Consider the following 12,916-nt stretch of genomic DNA (forward strand, 5'->3'; position numbering starts at 1 on the left):
TGAAGAGGGATACAATCAGAGAAAGGGCGAGAGAGGAACAGAGCACGAAAAGAGCATTTACAGCTGCTGAGACGAGTTGAGACAACTATTGGCAACATTTTTTTTGTGCTAGCAAGATTGCATTTACACACAGTGCAAAATCAGAAAATAACCAAACATAAAGCAATAAAACAAATACTTTCAGATTTACACTTTAAAGGACAACGTAAGCATGTTTAGGCAGGTGTGTTGTTGACAACAAGCAGCACCTGTTGGATTGTGAGCGACAAGCTTTCTCTCTCATTCAAAATGAATTTCTACCCTACGGGGAGAGTCGTTACAAAAAGAAACCTCTGAAGAGTTTTTATGATGGGAAACATCAGGCGCACGTGGAAAAAAAAAATGCACCTAATTTCCTTCTTTTCGCTTTTTTTTTTTTTGTCAAACACAACTTTTAGTACAGATGTTTTACAACATGAATATATAATATATATTTTTTTATACATACATTTTCCAAATTAGATCAGAAATCCATGATGGGTTGATACAAAGTGAAAATTGCGGCTGTGATGGATAGCTTTCCGTCCCTGCGTTAGTTCGGTGTTGCTCTGCGGGGATGATGGGTAAATAAATAAGGACTTTTCTCTGAGCTTGCAGAGAGTGGGGCTCTAGCTGAAAACATTAAAGCTAGTTTAAGGCAGCGTCCCTGTCAGCCAATAAGAAAAGAAGCACTGACGACAAATCAAGATGGGAAAAGAAAAGAAACTAAACACAAAATTTCATGACAACATAAAACAATGGCATCCATTTGTCCGGCCAACGCCAGCCAGACGTAAAGAAATTGTACAAATTCACAAAGCATCATTTATCTTACAGATCTGATCAATATTTATCAAGAGCAAGATTGTTTAACCACAAAACCCCTCAGAAAAAGGAGAACACCGGTGTCAGACGGCACTCGGACGTTACAGATTAACGGCTTTTCATGCTAGTTAGCGGAGGAAGGCAGAGGAGAAAATATTCCTCCTGAAATAGTAAAAGTTTCCAGCGGTGAAAAAAGTTTCTGATTTGTCAACTTGTGCATTGAAATCATCAGCCAGCAGTCTGCACTAAGGCAACACATTTCTGACAGAAAACGGTGAGATGAAGCATCTCCCACTGAAATATGAGGAATAAAAACAAGACTCTTCATGGATCATCTCCTCTCCTCCAGACACCGGAGCTGGAATCTGCAGCTCAGCTAACCGAGAGGGAATCTTAGCGGGAATGTTGGCAAAAACTTTAAAGAAGAAAAAAAAAACTAAATAAAAAAACACCGGTATTCTCCTTTAAATCTCCCAGACGACCCCCCCCCCCCACCCCCCACCCCGAACAACTTCAAATCTTCTCCATCTCAACAAACAGCTTGGAGAAGAGCAAAAAATTTGCAAAGAAACACTTAATTTTTTTTCTAGTTTTTATTTTAAATTTGACATATTTATAGAAAAAAAGTAGTTAACCCCCCCTCGATGTCCCCCCTCCCCATCCACACCCGGTTCCTCTGGTCTCAGGAGCTGGAGGGATTGGGCAGGTCAAACACGATGGGGGGGTTGGTGGGCTGGAAGCTGACCGTGCACGTCGAGGCGTTGATGAACGTCGTGAAGCCGTCCGTCATGATGCCGTACCCTGGTTAGCGGAGGAGGAGGGGGAGGAGGGGGGAGTCGGTGAGCAGGTTCATGCTAGTTAATTCCCACCAAATCGCTCATTTATTCGCTCAATAAAGCCATTTCATTCAGTCTGTTTAGCAATTTGTATGCTTCAGTTTGCTCTCAGTATTTCTCCGTTGTCATTAATCACATTCGTCCTCGTTTCTTTTCTCGCCTCTAATTACTTCAGACAGCTTCGCTTTAACGGCTACATCTGTACGAGCCAAAACATCACCACATCTGTCCAAAACAGATAATCAATATTTCTCCTTTTGATTTGATCTCACAGCTCAACTGGACTCGACTTCGTCGTCCTCTGAGGCGGTTTGCCTTTAATTCCAGCTGAATTATCTGCTGATCTGTGGCGACGGTGTGAACGTCTTCAGTCTTTCAGGAAACGGCAGAACTGTGGAGCTCGCCTTCGTTTGGAGGAAGGAAAATGAGCCACTTGTGCTCCTTGTAGATTCATATTCTCACCAAATAAAGTATGTTGTTGGCGTGTGCACGACTTTACTGCTGCTGCAGAGGAGCAACATGACATCTATGCCTACTTCCACCTCCTCAGCTGATCTTCTGCCTTCCATTAAATATAAGAAACTAACAGGCATGTAATCATTAAATATTACATAACACATCGTTGTATTCAGAGCTGTTTGTGGCAATTCATTTAAATATTTCAGTGAATATATTGATTTAAAAGTGGGGTTAACTTGTTGTAATGTCCCTTTTTGCCCCTGATGAGCTGTAAGAACTTCCATAAAGGATTCACTGGTGCGCCCTCACTTCCAGCTCCTCCAGTAAGCATCGGTCTGTTCACCTCCTGGGGAGTTTTAGATTATTTTAAGGATTTTGTTTGTGAGGACACATTTTCTGACGACGGTCAGGATGAGAGTGAAGAAAGGATAGAGGAGAGACAAAGTGGAAAAATGACAGGAGCCTCCAGGGGTCAGTGGTCTGCAGAGTTTTCATGGTAACGGCGGCGGATCAGACCAGTTGGAGTCCAGCATGCTTTGGTTTACTTCAGGACTCACTATGTTTTACTGGGAGTATCACATGAACAGCATGTCACCACAACAACACGACTCTTGTGTGATTTGTCCTGATCGACATGCTGGATGTGTGGATGCACACGCAGCGATGACGATCCGGTCGACGCCGCGTCGAAATATGAGCAACATCCCCGAGACGTTTATCACACCTTAAAGGTTTTCAGGCTCCTAATCGCTCAAGACTGATATATAATTATCCAATTAATGATGGACTTAATATATAGCTGTAGTCATCGATTATTTTATTATCACTTCATCTGCTCGTCCATTCTTGATTAAATAATTCATCATTTTGTTCGTGAAAAGTCAGAAAAGAAAAAAAACTGCATGCAGTCATTTCTTATCTGCACAACAACACAAAGATCCAGGTCAGTTCACACCTCCACGTACGACACAAACATCTGGTGTAACCTTGGCTCTCATATTGGTTTCATACTTTTATTATTTTCTATTATTATAGGTTTTATTATTCTATTGATTTGATCTTATTTGTTATTATTTTATCTGTAGTTTTTTTAGTTCTGAGAAGCACTTTGGTTAGTGGCGGCTGGTTTTAAATGTGCTACGTAAACAAATGTGAATTGAATTTAACTTGATGTGTGTTATTTTACGAACCTGAAGCAAAATAAATAAATAAATAAAATAATATAAATAAAGGGAAAAATTATAAATTTTTTAAATAAATAAAATTTTTAAACCTTTTGAGAGACCAATGAATCAATAGCTCCAGTGAACAAGTTTGAGATAAAAACAAAACAAAACAAACAAAAACAAAACAATACAAAACAAAACAACCTCCAGATAGCCGTAAATCCTAAGGAGGTACTGTGAGGATGTACAGTGTGGATTTTCTCCCCGTACCTTCGTGTATGCCTCCGAAGGCATGAAGTTTGGGTCGCACCCTCTTCTGCACCGTGTTGAGCAGCTCCACACAGCCGACCCGCTGCAGCTCCTTAGGAACCCAGTCTCTGAACCCTGCAAACACATGTGCATCGGCTGTTTAACTGTCAGCACAGTTTTATCCTAGGGATGGTTAGCATCCCTTAGTTATGCTGCTATAGGTTTAGACTGCTGAGGGACATTTCCTGATACACTGAGCTTCTTTCTTTTTCTCTTTATCTCTCTCTTTTATCCCCCCCCTCAATAACAGTGTTGCATCATTAACATGTATGTCTCCTGTCTCAGCAGGTCTCCCTGGCCGGGAGTAGCAGTTCCTGTTGTCTGTTGTCTTTCTGTCCTCTTCCCCCCACACAGCAGAGGCAGATGGCTGCCTGTCCTTGAGCCGGGTTCTGCCGGAGGTTTCCTTCCTGTTAAAAGGGAGTTTTTTCCTTCCCACTGTCGCCAGTGTGCTTGCTCAGGATGGGAGATTGAGTTGGACCCTCCAATTCAATCTGTTGGTTTCCTTATATAGGCTGTTATGAATTGGCTTTCATTGTGTTTTTCTTCTCTCTCTGTAAAGCGTCTTGAGATGGCATTGCCGTGATTTGACGCTATATAAATAAAGTTGAATTGAATTATCCCGTGCGTCCGTTACATCTGAATGCTAAACTGCAAACACATGCAATAAAATAAAGTTTATAAAACAGATATAAAGATAAAAATGGACACACAGTGGATGCAGGTTAAAAGACTTTTGCATCCACTGCTAACATTTAAAGGTGATAGAAAATGTTTAGAAGTTTTTTTCTTTTGACGTTCTTTGGGTTTAGATACTGAATACCTTTAAGATAATAATGATATTCATGCACAAACACAATCAGGGGTTTTCAGACTGTATGGAGTTTATATATCACTGACTCACAGCTGCCATTCAGGCCACATTCACCATAAACAAAGCAAAAAGTTGCTGCAGGAGAGGATGTTTCTCACAGATATCTTCCTTCCGGTTTGCACACACACATGCTGTCTTCTAGTACAGAACAAGCTCCTGATGCTCGGCTCCGTCAGTGAAAACATACTGTTCATCTGCTGCCTTTACAGATAAATCTACCAGTTGAATCTCCTTCTTGATGCTTCTTCTGTACTTGTGCTGCCATTACCCTCCCTCCTCTTCCTCCTCATTTCTTTCCCTCTTCCTACACCCGTCAGCCAGCTCCTCCCTCCATCCCTGCTCTCCTCTCATAAAGGTCTGTCTCCGGTCGTTTGCAGCGTCTGTCACACGGCTGTGAAATCGAGTTTCCTTGCAATCAAACAGCCACAGAGGCTGCAGCAGCAGCAACAACAGCAGCAGCGAGTCTCCGTAGGCGAAAGGGAAGGAAATCATTCAATAAAGCCAGATGGAGAGCGCTAGAAAAGAAATAAATAAGTAAATAAAAAACACAAGTGGGGCTCACAGTGCTGGAAGGAAAACCTAATAAGTCTGAAGTGAAAAACAAAATAAAACCTAAACATTATTTACTTTCTTTTTCATGAATTTAAACACGACTATTGAATTATGAGGCGTGATTGAGCGCTCGCTTCGCCGGCTCTGGATGAAAACAGTGCTGAGGGTGATGATGATGAAGATGATGATGATGAAGATCGCCCTGCCTCCAGTGGCTTCTTACAGACTTGGAATAATGAGGCACAACTTCATTCCAAATGGTTAAGAGGAGGCTGTGATTGGTTAATTGGACTCACCGAGAGGAGGTCCGTGGGTCATCAGGATGTCGATGCCCTCCGGGACGAGGTTCCATTTATCCAGCAGAGACTGACCCCGGGGCAGGTTGAACCCCCAGCCGTTAAACCACGGAGTCCTGCAGAGACGGAGAGGGAGAGATCACATTAACATCACTCGCTCCACTGTCACAACGGCGGAGAGAAACTCAACGCTCACCGCACGGCTCGTTTTCTTTTTCAACACGTCATGACTGAATAAATGACATAAACATGAAAAATCTTGTTTTACATGCACTTTATGTTCATCCTGCGTCATGTGCACGCATCTGCACGTACACATGCACTTGCATAAACATAGATAATGCAATTAACTGCAGACTTCTCCTTCTCCACACAGAGCAGGTAAGTGGCGCAAGTAAGTTCTGAAACCAAAGAGAATCGACTTAAATGACTAATTTATGCCCAATGTGATCCGTTTCCCTCATACTGAATCACTGATTCTTCAATAAACTGTGCAGCAAAGCCACTTAAACAACATCTTTTAAAGAAGACTTAAAAACCTGAAAGTTTCATTGATATAACCTGGATTGGGGGGGGGGGGGGGGGGGTAATTACCTCGCAGCAACGTCTAAAATACACACACTGAACACTTGCATGTTTAAACCCACAAACTGGGAGCATGTAGTTTGATGCAACGCTTCGGGTGCTTTAAATTCAAGCTATCAAGATTCATTTTAGAAACTAAAACTAAACCACTGACCGCACAGGCCTGGCAGAAGAGAAGAGAAGAGAATTTCTAAGCAGCAGGGAGCCACATCATGTGTCAACCCCCACTCCCTCTGCTACCCCTTGTAGAGATTGACTGACAGCAGCCGGGCCACCTCCAACAGCCTGGATGGGAGTCTGCATCTCCGGGGTGACAGGCAGCTTCTCAGTCTTCCTCTGCACTTACAAAGAAAGCAGCGATCTGGCTGAGTGGGAACGAGGACTGGACGGATGGATGGATGGATTCAGGGTGGTTAAAACAGATGAAGAAATAAAGTGAACCGTGCAGAGGTTTGATATCGAAGCAGAACCGTCGAAACGGGGAGGAAAAGAAATCGAATGAGGTCGGTTGATAAATTGGGCTTTCATTTATCACAACAGTGGTAATGGCTGAAGAAGGCTGACAAGAGGGGAAAGGAAGATAGATTATCATCACATAATACCTCAGTATATAAGCTGACCTACTGCTGCAAACCCAGAAAAAAAAAAGTTCATTTTAATTTGAGGTTTGCAGCTCGGTGCAGCAGCCGCTGATGAAAAGATTTGGACTCCATTATGTTGAGGTGGCAGCGAGACAGACTGCTGAGTTTACAGAAGCTTCCAGTCACTAAGCGATGGCGCTGAGGATGGGATCTGACCGAGGGGGAAATCAGGGGCTCCACAAACATCAATAGGCTTTGTTACAGTGAAGGATGGACGCTCCAGCACTAATCAATACCCGGTGTTCCAGACTGGAGCTAAGCAGAGCCGGAGAGAACTCACAATGTGTAAAACATGAGATCCCTACCTGGTTGGGTCGTTTTTAAAACACACTGCAGAAAAACAAGACCTGAAAAAAAAAAATCCCATTTATTCAGCGCGGAGGGAGAAACGAGGCTGTTTGTACGTTCAGACTTTGATTTGCTCGCTCAGTCGTCGCCTCCTTCTCTCGCTCGCTGGAGAGCTGAGAAATGAGGTTAAAAATGAAATGTGAGGAGCGCGCAGAGGGGTGAAGGCCACAGACTGAACTGATTAATTAGAACTAATCACACAAATCGCAGCTAATGGAAGTCTAATGGATTAGTGAGAAGACTCGCCACCTCTCAGATGGAAGCGGCGCTGCTGCTGATGCGATGTGCAGGAACGTAGCAAGGCGGCCAATCAGAGCAGAGCCGGCCTCGTCGCCTGGCTGCACACAGGAAGCACCAGCAGGGTTTGTCTGGTTCTGCTTTTGACTAATAGGGACAAGACCAAACTTTGAAAAATGGCCGAACACATTTATCCCCCCCCCCCTTCCTCCCCCTCATATCCTTGTTCTGAAAAATAAATCACAGTTTCTTGCAGCAGAAATAAATAAACCGCCAGAACCTTGATTTTGTTCGGTGTTTCGCATGTTTTCTTCCACATAAACACATTCATCTGGGAGATGAAACATAACCCCCCGACATGAGCCGAGGATCCGGAGCCAACCGAAAGGTCTTGACTGAATGCAGAGCGGGGTGCAACAGCTCGACGCCACAATGGCCCCATTGTCGGCTGTCTCCCTATGAAATATACCTTCCATGCGAGCGCATTTGTTAACCTCCGCCTAGATTAATGACATCCCGGTCACATAAAGGAGGGATTGTTTCCTGTGTGGCTGTGACAGAGGTTTTATTACGCCGCACCGCAGCGCTCCTCCGCCAGCTCCCGAGTCGGATGGGAGCGTTGAACGGCGCGTTCTGCTGCCAGCGTCTCAGTATGCTCTCTGAGTGTGTGTACGGAGTGTGTTATGATCAGACAACACTCACAGCCCCGTCTTGCCTTGACACTCTCCATCTGGAGAGCGTCGTCGTGGCAACAAAGAAGAAGCGTCTGGAGGCAGGTGCAGAGGGAAGTCAGACGTCAACGCAGAAGTAAGAGAAAAAGAGGAGAAGGAAAGGACGGATGAGAGGAGTATCTGCAGAGAGCAGCAGCGATGAAGGGTGAAGATGACGATCCAGGCTGCAGTTCAGCCAGAAAACGGATAAATCTACAAGAAATTAACATTAATACACAGAAACTAAATACAGAAATAAATACATGTGGAAACAAATGAGAAAATATTAAAGAACTAACTAAATATAGTGAAAAGCATAGCTGTATGCATGTCTATGTATAGAAAAATACACATAACTTCTTTTCTTTAAAATGTTTTCTCACTTTTTATTCTTATAATTTCCATTTTTCTGTCTCTTTTACTTTGATCCAGACGTTGTATGCGACTACTTGTTTGGTCGTTTATCTCTGGACAGATTGAAGTTCCAGAAATTTCCTTCATAATAAAGTAAAACTTTAAGATAAAAGTTTATTTGCATTTTCAGTCCAAGTTTGTCTCGTTTTATTTTATTTTACTTCTCGACACTGATTTTAACGTCTTGCTTTAGTTCAGGGGTGTCCAGCTCCGGTCTTCCAGGGCCACAATCCTACAGGTTTTCCATGTATCCCTGCTCCAACACATCTGACTCAAGCTAATCAGCCACTGTGCAGAACTTCATTGGCTGTTGGATCCATTTAATGGAAGCCAGATGTGTTGGAGCAGGAAGACATGGAAAACCTGCAGGCCAGCGGCCCTCGAGGACCAACTTTGGACACTCCTGCTGTGGTTGGATTGCTTGATGACTTCTTAAATCCTCCACCATCCTTCATGTTTAACATATTAGGTAAGAAGCGAGCCTCATAGTCGCAGATGTGTCGTCGGAGTTCATTTCACTGCAACTCCGAGTGAGAGATTCCTCCACTGTGGCAAAGGATCTGAATTCATACTTCAAGAATGTGATGAGTGAAGTAGTTATTTTAGATCACTTAAATCTGATTGGCTCAGACCTAGAGGGGGCGGGAACTGAAATGATAAGATTAAATAAATAAATAGAATTTAAAAAAAAAAAAAAAAAAAGGAAGTTTTTTTTTTAAATACAAAACCAAAAATACATAAACAATTAATGCAAAAAATAAATACAAATGCTGCATATCATTTCTATATGTCATCATTTCTCTTTATGTTACTGCATTTCTTTATATAATTCCACACAGTTGTTTATTTATAAAGTCCAGAAAGAAAAAGGCCATTTCAACACAAACCTCGTCTGAACTAAACTACAAAAAACCAGCAGAAGAAACAGAGAAATGTCTTTTTAAATCCGAGCATCTGCTGCTTCATTCAACAAACACCAAATGCTGCATCAACTGCACAAAAAGCCGGTAACCTTGGCAACGGGAGCATTTAACGATCCCGCCCCGAAGGAATCAAACGGAGCAAACGGGTTAAAAATCCACAGCCGAGGCCGGCAGCGGAGGGGAAGCAGACAGAAGCCATTTAGCCCTCGTCTGCACAACGTCAATATTCAATTAGGCCGGTGGACATCATTAGGACGGCGCTGCAGCGTCTCTCCGGGCGTGACACCACTCTTAACCCTTCTGCTCCCGCGAGCTGCTCTCTCTGGGTTTGTAGACCGGCTCCATGAGACCCCTCCAACACACACACACACACACGTTTCATTCCTCTTATTATTGCCTTTAATCAGACTCCTCCCTTGTTTAATAGATCATTTTAACCATTTTTTACACTTCACTGAATCAGCAGTTTAAAGGCAAATGTCACTAAACGCCCCAAAAAACCGGGACAGTGGATATCCTGCAACATTGACATAATCATGTCATGTTTCCCCATGTTTATTCTAACAATGGCTGCTGGTGCGCAACAGTCAGTGCAGTTCATGTAAGGTCGGTAAACATACACTGAAGTGACTGGATTACTCAAATAAGCCGATTCGTTGGCTGACATGAGCAAAACCTTGTTTCTATAATCAGGGATAATCAGGGTGGTGGGATTAGACAACAAGATGACTCAGGCTGATCTTTTTCTGCAGAATGCAGATTTCTCTGCCATGTATACGTTCAACTAGGTCTTTAATCAGCTTTTCATGAGTGTGCAGGAGAAAAAAGACAGATGGGGAATAGTGATTGCCTCAGAAATAATGATAATTATTATTGTGTATTAATTTCACAACATGAATGTGTAAAATCACATGAACGCTGCTTATTAGTCTGTTTTATTTATGAATTTCTATCATTTGATGAAAAAATAACAAAGTAAAGTAACCAAAAAGTCACATTCCAGCTAAATCTCGTCTGCTCTGTCAACAACTGGTAAAGACCACAGATTAACTCTGGATTTCTGTCAGAGAAAACAGATGGAAGAGATCACAGGGCATCAACCTGGACTCAGGAAGTTTCTTTCTGAAAATCAAATTACATTAATGCTTTCAAATATTTCTTTTTTAATTCAACTTAAGTACAAAATTAAGAAACACACCCAGCTTGATTTTTACAGAAATAATACAGGAACAGTGAAGAGAAAGAGGGATGCACCGATACCAGTATCGGCTCAATACCAAGCGTGTGCACTCATACTTTTTGATACTAAACTAGTCAAGCTAGTACAGATGTGTTTGATGACATGCTTCGGACATGTTTTAAAAGAAATAAATGCCTTGAATGTTAAAATGTGACATTTTACAGCTGTAGCTCAGGAGAAAGAGCAGTCGTCCTTCAACTGGAAAGTTGGGAGGTTGATTCCAGGCTTCCCTTGACTAAAATGCCGAAGTGTCCTGGAGCAAGACACTGAACCCCAAGCTGCCCTCCGATGTGCCTATCGGAGTATGAGTGTGTTGTGTGAGTGTGCGTGTGAATGGGTGAACATGACAAGTAGTGTAAAGCTAATATACTAAAACAAGAGGAGAGCTGCCACCCCCCAATGAAGCGTTCCCACGCTACGTATCCTGCTACGTTGCCAAATCAGTAACATTCAGCTTTTTAGCAAGGAATGGTTATCCTAAATATTGCACAGAGTAACGGCATTCTTATGCAACAGTATATGGTTAAAATACAATAATGCCTCCAGAATGTGGGCGTTTCTTTTTCATTATATATACGGAGCTACCGACGGAGCAGCTCTTTGGTGGAGTTCGGTGCAGCTGAAATCAGCCAAAACTGGCAACTCTGACAGGGTCAGTTAGGGTCGTTAGGACAGCAAAGTTTCTGCAAGCAGCCTGCAGATCTTGTTTGTGGAGAGAACTGCACCGTTGAGGATCATTATGACTTGTTTAGATCGCATTTTCAGAAAGCCAGCGGCTGTTTCATGTCAAGAGTCAAGAGTCAGCGAGCCGCATGCGATGAGGAAAAAACCACGCATTTCTAGTTGCATTTAGGTAAAATGTGACAAATCAAAATAAAAAAAAATAAAAAAAATAAAATAAAATAAAATAAAATAAAATGCCTATATTCGTCATATTCCAGTATCCTGTTGTCACGCAGGTGTTTTTAGCTGTGGGCGGGGTTTCCTCCCTCCTCCTCGACTCTGCACCGCTTTGCACAGAGAGTTAAAGCAAGCGCACCTAGTTACGTGCATAACGTGAGCTACGTGCTACGTCATGAGAGGCAGCGTGGAGCCACTTTCTCACTAAATTTGGCGACTTTTTGTGAAAAGCGACTCGCGACAAATCTAGCGACTTTTACTGGAGTTATTGGAGACTTTCCTGATGTTTTGGCGACTGACTTTAAAGCGCATATTGTAAAGTTATTGTCAGAACGAGAGTCTCTCCCCGTCCTAAAGCACTCAGTCGCTCCGGCTGCAGCTGCAGCCAGTCAGAGGAGCAGAGAGGACACCTGCACGACTCCACCTACAGTCACAATGAACAGCCAAATCCGCCACTGATCCCGCTCTGGATTACAGAGTGGGACGTAAATTACAAAGTTTTTCACGTCACGCAAAAATAATTCATTATATTTGATTACATTCACAACCTCTGTCACTGACTCACCTCATCCACTGTGTGTGTGACACAAGCATATTTATCTAGCTCGTCATGTCTCTAGAAAGTACAGAAAGGAGTGGGAATCAAATCCTGAATTAAAAGCTGACTGAAGCCGTTTATTGGAGACGATACGAGGACATTCTGCCTGTATTATAAGACTGATTTCTACGCTAAACTCTGCGATTAAAAAAATACACGACAACTCAAAAACGTATCCATGAAGCAAAGCCTTATAATAGTTCATCATTTGAAAAGTCCCCCCCTAGAGCACCTATTTTCATACGTTGCGTTTATTACATCATGCAAAGTCACTTTATTTTGTTTTAAAATGACATGTTTCTGCCACTGCTTTAACTGTTCAATAAATACGGTTTTGATCAGTTTGCTTCATTACAATTTCATCCTTTTGGCATGAATGTTTAAAATCAGCATATCTTAATGCAGTATGAACAATTATGTTTTAATGGAGACACAAAATCATCTTACTGATGTGATTGTATGCACCAAAGCATTAATTCAAGGCTAAGGTAAATATCGAGATATATATCGTATATCGTGACATGCCATAAAAATATCGGGATATTACTAAAAGGTCATATCGCCCAGCCCTAAGTGCATCCCTAAAAAGAAAAGAAAGAAACTCCACCATACATCTGAAATGAAACTGGTTTCTTCTACGTCATCGCACACAAACATATATAAAAAAAAATAAATAAATAAATAAAAAGATAAAAACGAACGTACACTGAGCTGAAAAACAGTTTGAGACACTTTCTGTCGTCATGTTGCGCTGAAACCAAAGTTTAACGTCATTTAACTTTTCATTTACCGTACAAGCAGGTAGTGAAACATTGTTTTGCATATGCCAGGTCAGGTCATGGGGTGGGGGTGGGAGTGGGTGGGGAGCCTACCCCAGAAGCAGAGTATAACCCTGGACAGGTCGCCAGTCCATCACAGGTCTACAGAGTGACATATTCCGTGTATCCCTCCAGGCTTTGCAGGCAGCTGAGCTGTCCTTCATGATGTC

The 12,916-nt window shown here is 42.5% G+C and overlaps 1 protein-coding gene across 1 annotated transcript in view; it reads right to left on the minus strand.

The window, feature by feature from the left end:
- Positions 1-1,506: 1,506 nt before the first annotated feature.
- mpped2a (metallophosphoesterase domain containing 2a) overlaps positions 1,507-12,916 on the minus strand; it is an 80,330-nt gene continuing 68,920 nt past the window's right edge. The window contains exons 5-7 of the mRNA XM_079247662.1: positions 5,333-5,448; positions 3,575-3,688; positions 1,507-1,644 (exon numbers count right to left, since the gene is read on the minus strand). Coding sequence (XP_079103788.1) covers positions 1,526-1,644; positions 3,575-3,688; positions 5,333-5,448 — 349 coding nt within the window. The 3' untranslated portion in view covers positions 1,507-1,525. The remainder of the gene's footprint in view (positions 1,645-3,574; positions 3,689-5,332; positions 5,449-12,916) is intronic.

This window comes from Telmatherina bonti (assembly GCF_933228915.1).
Source record: "Telmatherina bonti genome assembly, chromosome: 1".
NCBI lineage: Eukaryota > Metazoa > Chordata > Actinopteri > Atheriniformes > Telmatherinidae > Telmatherina > Telmatherina bonti.